A 15,703-nucleotide genomic window follows, 5' to 3' on the forward strand; every position below is an offset into this window, starting at 1 on the left:
AAACAAAACTTTGTATTTTATTGAATTTCTCAACTCTAATGCTATATCAAAATTATTAGTAATTTTTTTTTGTCCTTCTAGATTATGAAATGCCTGCTGACAGCGCGGTTTATCTATGCAGTTACACAGAACTAGCCATACTCCAACTGCGATCACTCGTGGTGATAGTAAATAATTAATTTCCTAACAGTTGTATTTATTTAGATGTTTATTAGCAAAATAATGGTTATATATTAAATGTTAATACAATTAAGGGTGTTTTAAACAAATTAATTTTGTTAAAAGTTACATGCAGTGGCTAAATGCTGGAGCATTTCCTGAGCAGTGGCCAGACGGGGTGATGGGATGGGGGGCTTATAATATTAGACTTCATAGCCTATAATAAAAGATAATGAATTTCAAACCTTAACTACACACATTTTTATTCAAAGATCAACCGTCTGTCATTACTCTTTAGTCTGCCACAAGAAACAACAACATTAAAATCATGAACTCAAATGTCATTGTAAAAAAAAACAAAAAAACAATGACTGTTGTAACAGTGCGTAAATCAGACCTTTCTGTAACGCTAATGCTAATGAGTTTAAACTTATTTATGGTACACAGTGCCTCGAACTGTCAATCACTCCTGTACGCGTGCATCACTGTCCTCCTCGCAGCTGCAGCAACTTGCGCTCTCTTCATCAAGATTTAAAACAAAAAGGGTACAAAAAGGTCGTATTGTCTTTGTGCATATAGATTAATTATATAAATGAATATCTAAATTCGTGCCTAGCCGCCTACGGTATTTTTTTAGAACTTAGAAAAAAGATGCTGCAGCCAATGAGCAGCCGGCGGGGGCTGGTTGCAGGAAGACTCAACCTCCGCAGCCAGTTTTTAATGTTTATCAGACAAAAACTACACAAGATTTTGCTTTAGTATAATTTTCAGGACAATTAGGGCCAGATTCAGGGCTCGGAACAACATTTTAGATTTCAGGACTGTCCCGAATTTTTCGGGACGTCTGGTCACCCTACCTGAAAGAGCTACTGCATTACTTCATTAGCTTGCGGCTCATGTGAAGCGATATCATTCAGGTTTGGTGGGGTGTCAGCCAGTGAGTCATCTGATTCTGACTGTGTTGTTTTAGTACTCAGAGTCTGAAGCCAGGAGAACATATTAAGTGTTGTTCACTGTATTTGAATATTTTCCAAGCCGAGTGTGCGCGTTTCATACACCCTCTCCTGCCACGTTGAGTTGTTACTGAAAGCGGCAAAAGCGACGCATGCGCTTTTCACTTGTAAAACTCAAGGGTGTATGGGTAATGTAGTCTCTGCTATCGGTGGGACGAATTAGGAAGCTTGCATTGTGAAGGGCGCTCTGAAAAGCGGCAGCGCAGGCAAAAGATTAAAACCTCTATTAAAACAGATGTACAAATGAGCGTACCGGTACGCTAAAAGCACGTTCTGGGCGCACGGAGAGGTGGCAGTATGCTCAAGAGCTATATTTGGAAGTGGCGGTACTGAGTACCGGTGCATACCAGCCCACTTAAAGCACTGCTCTAAGAAATATAGACCAACTCACGGAGTCAAGCTGCATAAACTACATATCAGGCGTTTATGTATTGCATCTAATTTGTGCATAATTGGCTGTTATGTTAAATAAAGTTTACTAACTACAGCAAATCTAGTATCTGCTTGCCATTTTTGTTGTCTCGTCTACCTTCAGATAAGCTGTAATGGTGATCCAGCATGCAATTCTCATAACACCCAGCAGATGGTGGCATTTATCGGTGAATCTGATATTACAAAACTGATACCTGATTATGGAAAATGCTTAAATATCGAAGAAAATATTGGTAAATCGATATAACGGTCAATTTCTATCCAGGAGTGTCACCTATGGCTTATCTGGTCAACATAAGGGATGGAGAAGAGTTTGTTTCATCAAGGTCCCTGTGTCCCAGCCCAGACTGTGTTGATCCTTCTGCGCCACAGACCATTGCTGTGGTTTGCATTCAAAGGACAAGCATATCAGTACAAGGTCCTGCCATCCGGGCTGTCTCTGTTGCCCAGTGTCTTCACAAAAGTTGAAGTGGCTTGACTGGCTCATACTAGCTCAGTCTCAGGATCAGTTGTGCAAACAAAGACCTTGCATTTCTCCAGGCAGAAGTGCCCATAGAACAGGTTTCCAGGCATGGTGTGGTTTACACAGATGCCTCGACCACCAGCTAGGGGGCCACGTACAAATGGGCACGCAGTGTTGGGGGTCTGGTCAGGCCCTCAACTGCACTGGCACATCAACTGGCTAGAGTTGTTAGCAGTACGCCTTGCCTTGAACCGTCTCAGAGGAAGCTTAGGAAGCAAGAACTTGCTGGTCTGCACGGACAACACTGCAACCATTGAGTACATCAATCAACAAGTTGGTCTACGCTCCTGTCACATTTTGCAACCTGCCACCTCCTCTTCTGGAGTCAGAAGCATCAGAGGTCACTTCATACCATTCACATTCCAGGATTGCACAACCGGGCAGCGGACAAGCTGTCATCAGCTGCGCTACTCTGGGAATGACGGCTCCATCCCCAGATGGTCCAGCTGATTTGGAGACATTTCAGAGCCATCCAGGTAGACCTGTTTGCGTCTCCAGGGAATTATTACTACCAGTTGTTTAACTCCTTGACCTAAGGAACACTTAGGCACGGACGCACTGGTACACAGCTTGGCCTTCACAAGTATGCGTTTCCCCCAGTGAGCCTTCTCGCACAGACATTGTGCAAGATCAGGGAGGATGAGGAGCAGGTCCTGCTTGTGGCGCCTTATTGGCCCACTGGAACCAGGTTCCCAGTACTGATGCTGTAGGTACTGGGGAAGGATCTACTGACTCAGAGACTGGGCACTCTTTGGCACCCACGTCCAGACCTCTGAAGAGTCGTGCTGTCCTTTCTGCAGCAGGGGTTGGAGCGAAGGCTGTCTCCCTCCACCATTAACTCTTTCAGTGGTGAGTTTAAAATATTCTAACAGTTCCCCCAGAGTAACTTTTTTTAAAGCGGCCATTATTTTAGAATGTTTCCCCTTACCGTTTCCATGAAGACTGTCATGCTTGTCACGTAACACACCGCAGCCACAATAACATTGTATATGACAGATGGATCGCTTTTATTTGTTTTTGTCTTTTTATTTAAAATATTCACAAACTTGCCTACCATGTCAAGAACAATCTGATATTCTGATATTCTGATATATCACGAATATGTGTAAATGAGTGAGTTTTGTCATTTAAACACCTGTCTTAATTATGTTGATTGTGATCTGTAATGTGACATGGGCACTGCAAGTCCATCAAATTTACAGCACTTATAAAATATAAATAAGTGGCCGGTGAACTGGGTGAAGAATAGAGTGAACTTATCTTATATGTATCTTATATGAATAAAACACATTGGCAAATAAAATTTGAATGGATTGTTATTGCTGCTTCCATAAACATCTGTGTGTATTTTACACACTCTAGATGTATTGTTTTTAATTGTACTTATGTGTATTCAAATGTCAGAAAACTGAAATATGCATTATGTGGTTAAGAGCAATGCACAGTTGTGATAATGACAAGCTCAGTGCACATCTCACTCTGGCTCAGCGCCAGCTAAATTTGAAATTTGAATTAAATTTAAGTTTGAATTTGGCAGTTATTGTGACATCACAAAATAGAAGACGCTTTTGGAGATCGCTGGAGAGAGGTAAGCAGAGATAGAGTTAGTCTTTAGAGTAAGCATTCATGTAAGATCTTTTTGCGAACAAGACCGGACGCTGACTGGGTGCGTGTGTGTGGTATTTTTAGTGAGGAGGTGATTGCAGGTGGATGAGGATCAGGTGGGAGTGATTAGTATTCAGGTGAGGTAGTGCGTTGTGATTGGTTGGTGGTGGAACCTGGCGTGTCTGTAACAGTACCCCCCTTGCCATGGCCCACTCCTGAGGGCCGAGGACCCCGACGACATGGTGGACATCCTCTTCCTCTAGGAGCCGGTCTTTCGGGATGATTGGAGTGGAAGGTCTAGTAGGTTCGGATCCAGGATGTCGTTGCATGGGACCCATGAGCGTTCCTCTGGACCGTATCTTTCCCAGTCCACTAGGTACTCAAGTTGTCCACCACGCCGCCGGGAGTCCAGGATGTCATGAACTTCGTAGGCAGCTCCTTCTTCAAGAAGGAGAGGGGGGGGGGGCTTTGGCTACGCCAGGCTCTGTGGAGGGAGAAACAGAGGGATGGTAAGGCTTGAGGAGTGACACATGGAAAGTGGGGTGAATCCGGTACTCAGGTGGTAATTGGAGTTTGAAAGTAACCGGATTGATCTGCTCTATGATGGTGAATGGGCCAATGAATCTGGGACTTAGCTTGTGGCATGGTAGGCGCAGGCGGATGTCCAGGGTGGACAGCCAGACCTTCTGTCCAGGTTGGTATTCCGGAGCGTCAGATCGGCGAAGGTCAGCTGTCATCCTGCACCTACGTAGAGCCCATTGCAGTTGGTGGTGAGCCGCGTCCCAGACCCTCTCGCTCTCTCGGAACCTGTAGTCGATGGAGGGGACGTCCGAGGGTTCACCTGACCACAGGATGAGCGGTGGTTGGTAGCCGAGCACGCACTGGAATGGACTGAGTCCAGTGGTGGGTTGTCGCAGGGAGTTCTGTGCGTACTCGGCCCACCCTAGGAACTGGTTCCAAGAGTCCTGGTGGCCATGGCAGAAGGTACGGAGGAAGCGGCCGATCTCCTGAACCTTCCTCTCTGTCTGGCCATTGGATTGGGGATGGTATCCAGAAGACAGACTGATGGCCAGACCTAGGAGTGAGTGTAAAGCTTTCCATACCTGGGAGATGAACTGGGGACCTCTATGGGAGACGATGTCTTCTGGAATGCCAAAAAATCTGAAGACATGGTTAAACATGTTTCCATGGGTGTAGGTGGACCTTTCAGAGGGAGAAGACGACATAATTTAGAAAACCCGTCTACAATGACAAGGATACAGGTATTATTGTCAGAGGGAGGAAGATCAGTGATGAAATCCAGCCCTAGGTGTGACCACGGGTGGTTTGGGATGGGCAGAGGGTGGAGCTTGCCTGATGGTAGATGTGTGAGCGGAGTGGATGAGTGGAGTGCGCCGTGTCCTGGGGATGTACTGATGTCCCGGTGGGCAACCCGGCGGAGTGTTGGCAGAGGTATTGGAGGAAGGTAGGGTCTCGGCGGACCAGGTAATTGGGCTGACGATTACCTTCCCAGAAAGAATAGTTTCAGGTTCTTCTAGGTTTTCTTCTGGGGCGTGACACTGGGACAGGACATCAGCCTTAATGTTCTTGGCCCCTGGGTGGTACGAGATGGAGACGTTGAAGCGGGTAAAGAATAGCACCCAGCGGGCCTGTCTTGGATTCAGCCTTTTGGCAATGCATAGATACTCGAGGTTCTTATGGTCTGTGAGGACTAGGAAAGGGTGTTTGGCTCCCTCCAGCAAATGCCTCCTTTCCTCCATGGCCAGCAGCTCACGGTTGCCGATGTCGTAATTGACCTCCGCCGGGTTGAGCTTCCGAGAGAAGAAGTCACATGGATGGAGGCATCTGGGATTCCCCTGCTGCTGCGACAGGACTGCTCCCACTCTGGTGGTGGGGGTGTCGACTTCGACGATGAAGGGTCGATTGGGGTCAGGATGCACCAGGAGTGGAGCGGTAGTGAAAGCCTCCTTCAGGGAGTAGAAGGCCTCTGTGGTGGCTGGGGTCCAGGACAGAGACTTGCGTTTGTTTTGGAGGAGGCTAGTGAGAGGGTTGGTGATAGAACTGTAGTTTTGAATGAAGCGTCGGTAGAAATTGGCAAAGCCGAGGAAACGTTGGAGTTCTTTGATGGTGTTAAGAGTGGGCCAGTTTCTGACAGCGTTCACCTTCCCCTCGTCCCCTGTTGATGTTATACCCAAGGAACTGCACTGAGGGCTGATGGAAGGAGCATTTCTCGGCCTTGATGTATAGCTGAAAGGCCCTAAGGCATTGCAGGACCTCCGCAACGTGGCGACGATGTTCCGCTAGGCTCCGGGAGTAAATGAGGATATCATCTATGTAGACTAGGACGAACTTATGGAGGAACTCCCGGAGCACCTCATGGATGAAGGAACACGGAGGGGGCGTTAACAAGTACATACGGCATCACCAAGTACTCATAGTGGCCAGTAGGAGTGATGAAGGCAGTTTTCCACTCGTCCCCCTCACGTATCCGAATGAGGTTGTACGTTGTGGTTCTTTTGGCCGGGCATTCACGAGAATGTGCGCAGGTGGTGCGCGTCTTGTCGTTAATGTCAGTTGGTAAACCCACCGGCCACCCCAAAAGCGCCATTGCGCCCTCTTCCTCTAGTACAGGTCCCCTTCGAACGAATTGGCATGGACCTCATCGGGCCATTAGAGCGATCGGCACGCGGACATCGGTTTGCGCTAGTCATAGTCGATTACACAACCCGATATCCTGAGGCAGTGGCGCTCCGCAATGTCTCGGCAAGGAGTGTGGCGGACGCCCTGTTTCGTTTAATCTCCCGCGTGGGAATCCCAAAAGAGATTCTCACGGACCAAGGCACCGCATTTATGTCACGCACAGTACGCGAATTGTACGAATTATTGGGCATTAAAGCGGTACGTACCAGCGTCTATCACCCACAAACGGACGGTCTGGTCGAACGCTTTAACCGCACATTGAAAACGATGATTCGTAAATTCGTACAAGAGGACGCGAAAAATTGGGATAGATGGCTGGAACCCCTCTTATTCGCTGTGCGCGAGGTCCCCCAAGCCTCCACTGGGTTTTCCCCCTTCGAGCTTCTTTACGGACGCCAGCCCCGGGGGGTTTTGGATGTCCTGAAAGAAACTTGAGAGGACGGATGTTCGGAGAGTAAAAACGAAATTCAATATGTCATGGACCTGAGGGCAAAACTCCATACACTGGGGCGGCTCTTTATGGAGAATTTGCTGCAGGCCCAAGGCAGACGGAGCCAGTCGTATAACAGGGGAACTAGGCTACGAGAATTTGCACCGGGAGATAAAGTGCTCGTTTTACTACCCACCTCTAGCTCAAAATTATTAGCGAAGTGGCAAGGACCCTTTGAGGTCACACAGCGGATAGGGGATCTCAATTATGAAGTAGTACGAATGGATAGAGGCAACGCACGCCAAATTTACCACCTCAACCTCCTCAAAAAATGGAGCGCGGAGGCGTCAGTGCTGTTAGCGACGGCAGTGAGCGGAGAGGAGGATCTCGGGCCAGAAGCGATTGTCAAAGAGAAATCCCTCGCCCTGGCCCCAGGGGGGGATCACCTCTCGCCCTCGCAGCTCACTGACATCGGGCGGTTGCAGTCCGAATTTGCCGATGTGTTTTCGCCTCTACCGGGTCGCACTAATTTGATTCAGCACCATATTGAGACCGAGCCGGGCGTGGTAGTTCGCAGTCGGCCATATAGATTACCTGAACACAAAAAAAAGGTAGTTCAGGCGGAATTAGAAGCTATGCTGGGGATGGGAGTAATCGAGGAGTCCCACAGTGATTGGGCGAGCCTGATAGTTTTGGTGCCTAAACGGACGGCTCGGTGCGCTTTTGTGTGGACTACCGCAGGGTGAATGCAGTGTCAAAATTTTATGCTTATCCAATGCCGCGGATTAACGAGTTGCTCGATCGGTTAGGCACGGCTCGCTTTTATTCGACATTGGACTTAACAAAGGGATATTGGCAGATCCCCTTATCTCCCATGTCCAAAGAAAAAACAGCCTTCACCACGCCGTTTGGATTGCACCAATTTGTGTCACTTCCGTTCGGTTTGTTCGGGGCCCCGGCTACGTTTCAGCGTCTCATGGATCGGGTGCTAAGACCCCATGCTGCATATGCCGCATATCATCTATAGTGGAGACTGGCAGCGGCATATGGAGCATGTGAGGGCCGTCCTTGGGGCGCTGAGACGGGCGGGGCTAACGGCCAACCCGAAGAAGTGCGCAGTTGGGCGGGTGGAGGTAAGGTATCTGGGCTTCCACTTGGGTCACGGGCAGGTGCGTCCCCAAATTGACAAGACGGCAGCGATTGCAGCCTGCCCCCGGCCCAAGACCAAAAAGGAGGTGAGGCAGTTCCTGGGGCTGGCGGGATATTACAGGAGGTTTATCCCTGACTATTCGGAACTCACCAGCCTGCTGACTGACCTCACTAAAAAGGGGGTACCAGATACGGTCCAGTGGACGGAGCTGTGCCAACAGGCCTTCACCCGGGTTAAGGCTGCCCTGTGTGGCGGACCGCTCCTGCACTCTCCTAACTTTTCTCTCCCCTTTTTGTTGCAGACTGACGTGTCGGACAGGGGGCTGGGCGCAGTCCTGTCCCAGGAGGTGGAGGGGGTGGACCGGCCGGTGCTGTACATTAGTCGAAAGCTCTCAAAGAGAGAGACTAAGTACAGCACCATAGAAAAGGAGTGTTTGGCCATCAGGTGGGCGGTTCTCACCCTTCGCTATTACCTCCTGGGGCGGGAGTTCACCCTCTGCTCGGATCACGCACCCCTCCAGTGGCTCCACTGCATGAAGGATACCAACGCGCGAATCACTCGTTGGTATCTGGCTCTGCAGCCGTTTAAGTTCAAGGTGATTCACAGAGCCGGATGGCTCCCCGGCCTGAGTCGGGCGGTGGGGGTATGTGGCGGCGGAGGCGTGGTTCAGCGAGGTCTGCGTCGGGAGAGAGGGTGAGGAGATTAGCGGTGGTAAGTGGTTCAGGTGAGAAACAAGTAACACCTGGTTCTCGTTGCAGTGATTGGCATGGGGAATCGGCATTTAAGCCGCCCGCGAACCAGCAGAGACTGAGAGAGCTGAGGACTCGTGGGAGAAAGCAGCAGACGTGCGGGAGAGACCGTAGACCAGACAAACAGTGAATAGTGTTCAGTGAACGTGTGAAGTGAAGCGCATGTGGCGCGACTTTTTCCTCTTTGAGTTTAATAAATATTCCCACGAGCCTCAGAACGCCGACTCCTTTCTCCTTCCTTCTCAGCCGAGCTTGAGCCTCAATCGATTACATACGTGCTGCGGAGGTCCAACTTGGTAAACACAGTGGCACCACGGAGATGTTCCAGGGCAGCTGGGATGAGGGGAAGAGGGTAGCGGAACTTGACTGTTATGTTGTTGAGGTCACGGTAGTCAATGCAGGGCCGCAAGCCTCCATCCTTCTTCTCCACAAAGAAAAAACTGGAAGCAGCAGGGGAGGTAGACGGACGGATGTAACCCTGAGCCAGTGCCTCCTTGATGTAATCCTCCATGGCCTTCTCCTCCGGGATGCAAAGGGGATATATCCTTCCTTTAGGCACTGGTTCACCCAGAAGCAGATCGATGGCACAGTCTCATGGCCGGTGTGGCGGCAGCTTGGAGGCCCGTTTGGGGAAGAATACGTTTGCTGAATGGGGCGTAACAGGTCGGAATGGATATGGATTGCTTTTCTACCAGGCTCTCGATGGAGGTAGTACATACAGGTAGAGGGTCCGGGGGGAGTTTGGCTGGAACAGGGAATACAGTGATACAGCCCTGGAAACAAGAATCGCCCCACTTTAGGACCTCGCCTGTCTTCCATGAGATGACTGGATTGTGCTGCTCCAACCACGGGCGCTCTAGGATGACGTCAGCAGTGGATTCCTCCAGAACCAGCAGGTGGATCTCAGGCCCCCACTATAACGAATACATCTATGACTCAAAGGTTTTCCAGTTATTGTGTGGACCTGGTAGGCTGACGGCGTTGCCGTGGTAGTGAGCTTGAGCAGATGATGATGAAGTTGCTGGCTGACCCAGAATCGAGGAGGGCGGAAACTGGAAGAGAGATGTCAGCGGCAGTAAGTGTCACTATAGTGGTGAGTGGTTTCATTTGATACTTTGAAGGGAGAATGGCACTCACCATGGGACGAGGAGGACGGACAGGGTATATGGAGATGATATGCCCCGGAGATGCACAGTAGAGACACAGATTCTGGGCCAGCAGTCTTTGTCGTTCAGCAGCAGTGAGTTGATATTGAGCATTGAGCATTGGAGCAGGAATCCGCTGCAATCCTCCGCCAAACCAGAGTAGGGAGACGGCTTGGCCATGGGACTGGCGTGCACGGCAGGTGAGGAAGTGGTATTGTCAGCAGAAGTGCACGCAGGTGATGGGGATGCCGGAAGAGTGGTTAGTGTTCAACGCAAAGCGTCAACCAGGTCCTGGAAGGGGTCCGTGAGGCTCATGCTTGTGCCGATCGATCTTGGTCCGGTCTTCTGTTACGGAATACCAGGACAGGAGGCTGAAAGTAACAGAAACACCATTTATTGAGGCACAAGCAGAGAAGCGGGTAGTGCAGGGTGATGAGATGGTGCTGGAGGCAGTGATGAAGGGATCCGTAGTAGAATGGTTTCAGACACTGGAGGTAGTGGACACACACACACGCACACGAAGAAGACGGGGAGCTTCTGGCGATCACTAAGTAAGTAGAGATAGATTTAGTCCTTAGAGTAAGCATTCAGGTAAGACCTTGTTGCGAATGAGACCTGACGCTGACTGGGTGCGTGTGTGTGGTATTTTTAGTGAGGAGGTGACTGCAGGTGGATGAGGATCAGGTGGGAGTGATTAGTATTCAGGTGAGGTAGTGTGTTGTGATTCGTTGGTGGTGGAACCTGGCGTGTCTGTAACAGTACTCCCAGGGGCACGAAAATAACCATGACCATGACCCCATAGAAGGGAAGTCGGTGGGGAAGCATGACCTGGCCATCAGGTTTCTTTTGGGGGCAAGAAGGCTAAATCCTCCATGGCCCCCTCTGTACCCCCTTGGGACCTGTCTCTAGTGCTCAGAGAACTACAGCAGGGCCCATTTAAGCCTTTGCAGACAGCTAAGCTGAAGTTTCTATCAAAGACTCTGCTCCTGTTTGCACTGGCCTCCATCAAGAGGGTAGGGGTCACAAAGTTTCAGGACCTCAGACCAGCTGTTTGTTTGCCACGGAGGCAGGCAGAAGGGGAATGCCATCTCTAAGCAGAGGATGGCCCACTGGATAGTGGATTCCATCACCCTGGCTTATCAGACACAGGGTGTACCCTGCTCATTCAAGTTTCAAGCTCACTCTACTAGAAGTGTTGTATCCTCCTGGGCGTTGGCTCATGACGCCTTGCTGGCAGATATGTGTAGAGCTGCGGGCTGGGCGACCCCCAACACATTTGATGGATTCTATAGCCTTTGTGTGGAGCCGGTATCCAGTATCCAGTGTCAGCTTGCTATAACTGTTCCAAAGTGTTCGTACTGTAGACCCTGTCGAGCTCTGGATGCAATCATTCCATGCCAATGTCCATTGGCTTGTTTAGTTTACACTCAAAGTAGATTGGTCTCTCTAAGCGAGATCCCAATTTGTAAGTCAAGGCGTAATGTTTTCGTTCCCTCCTTCAGTAAGTAACCGAGACGTTCTGATTTCAGTCAGAATTATTTTATCTTGATGACATTGCTTATTGTGGTGGAAAAATATTTAGATTTGGTACAATGCCTGAATAATGACTGCCTTATGTATTTTATTTTAATGTCTTTTTAATTAGTTAAGTACAATTTGTTTAATGTTTATACAACAATGCCTGGATGATGATTCATTCTGATGATTACTTCTTCCATACATGAAGTTGGCATTTTTTATAAGCATGGTTTATTCAATGAAAAGCAAATAATGCAGTGTAAGCATATGTACGCATGGTCCAGGGTACACATTTTTATGGCAAGTTTACTTTTTTCCCCACTGTTTGTGAGAGCATTTTTCAATGGATTTTTTTATACATCAAGAATCCATAGTTCTTTTATGTGTTTAAACTACCTAAATCTACCAGATAAACATTGGACCTGACAACATCCTCGGATTAGTAAAAAAGGGTATCTCCAGCAAATACTGTCACTTATTCCCCTTGATAATTCTAAATGTGACTGGATAAGTGATTTGATTTTCTATTTTAAAATGAAGCTTATAATTGAAGAGTGTGGTGTTATCTGCAGTGACCTTTTCTATTATGCTGCACAAAATTAGACTTTGCAAGGGCTAGGAGCCTCAGATCTGTAGTTATGGCAGTAGTAGTAGTGCTTTGCATAATGGACACAGAGGTGTTTCAGACTGGATAAACAAGATTGAATTCTTACAGAATGCAGCCATGAGCTTCGCGTTGATGGCACAGGTTGTGAGGTCTAAGGTGGAATTATGTGAGTAGGATTATGCACAGAGAGATGCTGTTGCTTGGAAACAAATACTGCAAAGCAGCTAAATGAAAGGTGACATTACTCTCACTGACGACACTTGGTAAAGTGCAAATGCTCTTTGAAGCTAAGCAGTTCTCAATGTAAAGGTTCATTCACCAAGAACGATATGACAGTAAATATATTGGCATCCACACAAGCTGAATAATAACAAGTCTGATGTTGTTTACAGACTAAAACTTTGAACAGCTGTACAAGAAATGTTGTTTCTTTGTTCCATCCATTTATTGCAGCCTAAAAGCACAAACAAATTCTTCACTTAATTTAAACCATGTCACTTTTTGGTAGAAAAAGCAAGAATGTGATGGAAAAAGAGAAGATATTAAAAGTATTCACTCCAAACTTTAAAAAGCATATTAGGTTTGGTATATGAACCTAGAATTATGATATAAAACATATAAAAATCAGTTAACACAAGAATCATTGTGAGTAATCGAGCTATCACAGACTCCTTTAGTGTCAGAATGAAGTGACTTTCTGAAGAAAAGGTTTAAAAACGAATTGACTTAGAGGGAACCTTGTTTTAAGAAATACTTCCAATGCCATTTAAACAGTTATGTCTGAGTTAACTTTTAAAGAGAATCCCAGGTCATAATCCAGTTTGGTTAAAATATACTGTAAATTTAAAAACCTGGCCTACAAGGGCCTTGTGAAAGAGTCTGTGTGTTAATTAAAGGGGTCATATGGCGTTGCTAAAAGAACATTATTTTGTGTATTTGGTGTAATGCAATGTGTTTTTGCAGTTACATTATTATACATTATTTTCCACATAATGTATATTATTGTTGCTCCTCTATGCCCCGCCTTTCTGAAACGCATAGATTTTTACTAAGCTCATTGAACTCATTGTACTGAAAAGCGAAGTGTACGTTGGTTGGTCAGCTATCGTGATTGGTTGAATGCCTCAAGTGTGTGACGGAAATGTTACACTTCTTAACATACTATGATGCCGCCTCCCGGCATGATGAGACAAAATCAATAAAACCCATTATGAACTAGGGATTTGTTGCATCCAGTGGGGACCTAATTATATGATTGTAATGACTTATACTGTCTTATTACACGTTGCATTGCGTATCGCGCTGCATGTCTGCATTCGTGATCGGAGAAACAACAAACAAGCTCTACTCTACACTACTCAAAACTAGCATTTGAATCATCAGTGGCAAATTCTTTAAATATGTAAACATACTTACAGGCTGTGAGTCTGAAGCATCAGACTGTCCTTGCAAAGTTGGAAGTGCCCCACTTTATAGAAACAGCCATTGTACACAGAAGCATTGTAGGCTTCTGGTTCAGGAAACAGTCCTCTGTAAAATGCATTGCCTACATCTGAATATTTGGGTTGAACTGTTCTGGAACAGTGTTGTAAATACAACTTAAACACTGATTTCTAGTTGTGTCCTCTTTTGGAAGGCCAAACAAAGTAGTTTCGCTTCCACAATGAAACGGCACAGTGTCTCTACAACATGGCGGTGGCGGCAACAGTGAAAATAAAAGTTAAGCCTTCTTTCTTTGCATGAACATTTAGGTGTCGTTATGCAAATCTTCCCACATCCTGACATTGACATGTGGGGGCGTGTTAGAATGAGCCATTTTAGGAGGGTGTGGTTGACTCTTAACTTTTATAAAGAATATCTCTTTGGATTTGAGACTTTAGTCTTTGCAACATTACAGATCTTCTTTATGCACCAAGAGCTTGTAACACTCCAAAGAGAAAGGAAACATTTAAATCACATCATATGACCCCTTTAAGATTGTAACTGAATCTCTTCATGAATTGATCAACAAATTGTAGGCAACAATCATCACGAGTAGAAAAATCACACGCAGATTCTATGAGACATGCCATTCTGTGGGAATGCAATTCTATATATCTACTAACTAAATTTCAGGGATATGAATGTTTAACAAACTTCAATCATAAAACAAGTGTATCCTCCCTGGGAAAAGAGAGAATTTATTAAAACCATTTATTTAAATGCCATATAAATGCATCTTTTAAGCAAATCATTATCAAATGCTACATAATATATAATTTCTAACAAATACAGTAGGTGTTAGAGGGAAGCTTCCATAATTATTTGCTGACTGAAAGATCTAAGACAAAGAAAGTGAGAATGGGAGACACTTTCGGTTCTGACTCATACAATAAGCACTTTCTTTATTCCTGGTCCTCTAAAGAATGACATTCTCCCATCAAGGAATACAAACCCAATATCACTCTCTTGATGAGAACTTAAGCTGCAGTCTATGTAGATCCAGGCAGCTGGCAAAGAATGTGCTTTATAACTAAGCATTCCAAGGACACAGCTGGGACAAATGAAAGAAGGAATTCTTTCCCATGCATTAGCTCTATTTTGCATGCTGGATAAGTACAGGATAAACAAGCACACAGATTTCATAGCAACGCTCATTAATTGCACTCCAATTGACTGATGAATGCAGAAATACATAAAGCAGAATTTGGAACGACTAAAATTAGATTAACATTTTTTTCTAATAATTCTCTTTTTATCTATTGCTGTCTATCTGAACTGAAACAAAACACACACACACACAAAAAAGTAATATGGAGAAAATGTATATAGGCTACTTGACATTCATTCCAACATTTTAGACTGGGAAAGTGGCTTTTAAACACGTAAAAGAAATTAGGGAAAAAGTAGCCTAATTTGGAAACCATAGCTGCAAGCAACAAAACAAACTGCACATTGACGCTATAAAATGTTACATAAATACTACAAATTATTAGCAGCTAGAGTATGTCGAAAAACGCGCATGCTTGCAGCTGCAAACTAAAATGCGTCTCAAAACGAGCAGAAGAGAAAGAAACGTCAAAAGAAATTATGGAGCAAACGCGCTATTGAGGATGCATTGACCACCATGCACTCACCCATGTTGCGTTCTCTGTGTTCGGGGGGAGTTAGTGAAAGTTCGGCGGGTGTTTGGAGTGAAAAGTGTTTCGCTCAACTGAACAAATGTGCCGCTCCAGTTCAAGACCATCGCTGCGGTGACGTCACTGTGTGGGGTCCCCGGACGGGGCTACTTTTTCCTCCATAAGCGCAATGATGGTAGAAAGAAGTGCTTTGTATTGCTAGTGGACTATTACAATAAAAAGTCATTAGAAACATATGAGCGATAAACAAAGTACGATAAAACACATAGTAATATACTCGCTCATGGTAACGAAAAGTGTTGGGAGAATGTTGTTTTCTGTTTATTCATTAGAAAAGAAAATCACAATTATATAGGTTACACACCAAACAGGCATATATATATATATATATATATATATATATATATATATATATATATATATATATATATATATATATATATATATATATATATATATATACTTTTTTGGGGCATTTCATGTTGTTCTAAACTTTGATACTGAATGTGTGGGGAGCCCAGAGAGTACAACAGAATATAAATGGCCTGATGCT

General features: G+C 45.9%; 1 protein-coding gene across 1 annotated transcript in view; it reads right to left on the reverse strand.

The window, feature by feature from the left end:
• Nucleotides 1-15,300, reverse strand: part of LOC132142486 (neuronal membrane glycoprotein M6-b-like) — an 86,523-nt gene extending 71,223 nt beyond the window's left edge. Inside the window, exon 1 of the mRNA XM_059552390.1 lies at nucleotides 15,148-15,300. Coding sequence (XP_059408373.1) covers nucleotides 15,148-15,151 — 4 coding nt within the window. The 5' untranslated portion in view covers nucleotides 15,152-15,300. The remainder of the gene's footprint in view (nucleotides 1-15,147) is intronic.
• Nucleotides 15,301-15,703: the final 403 nt, after the last annotated feature.

Source organism: Carassius carassius, chromosome 6 (genome assembly GCF_963082965.1).
Source record: "Carassius carassius chromosome 6, fCarCar2.1, whole genome shotgun sequence".
In the NCBI taxonomy this organism is placed as follows: domain Eukaryota; kingdom Metazoa; phylum Chordata; class Actinopteri; order Cypriniformes; family Cyprinidae; genus Carassius; species Carassius carassius.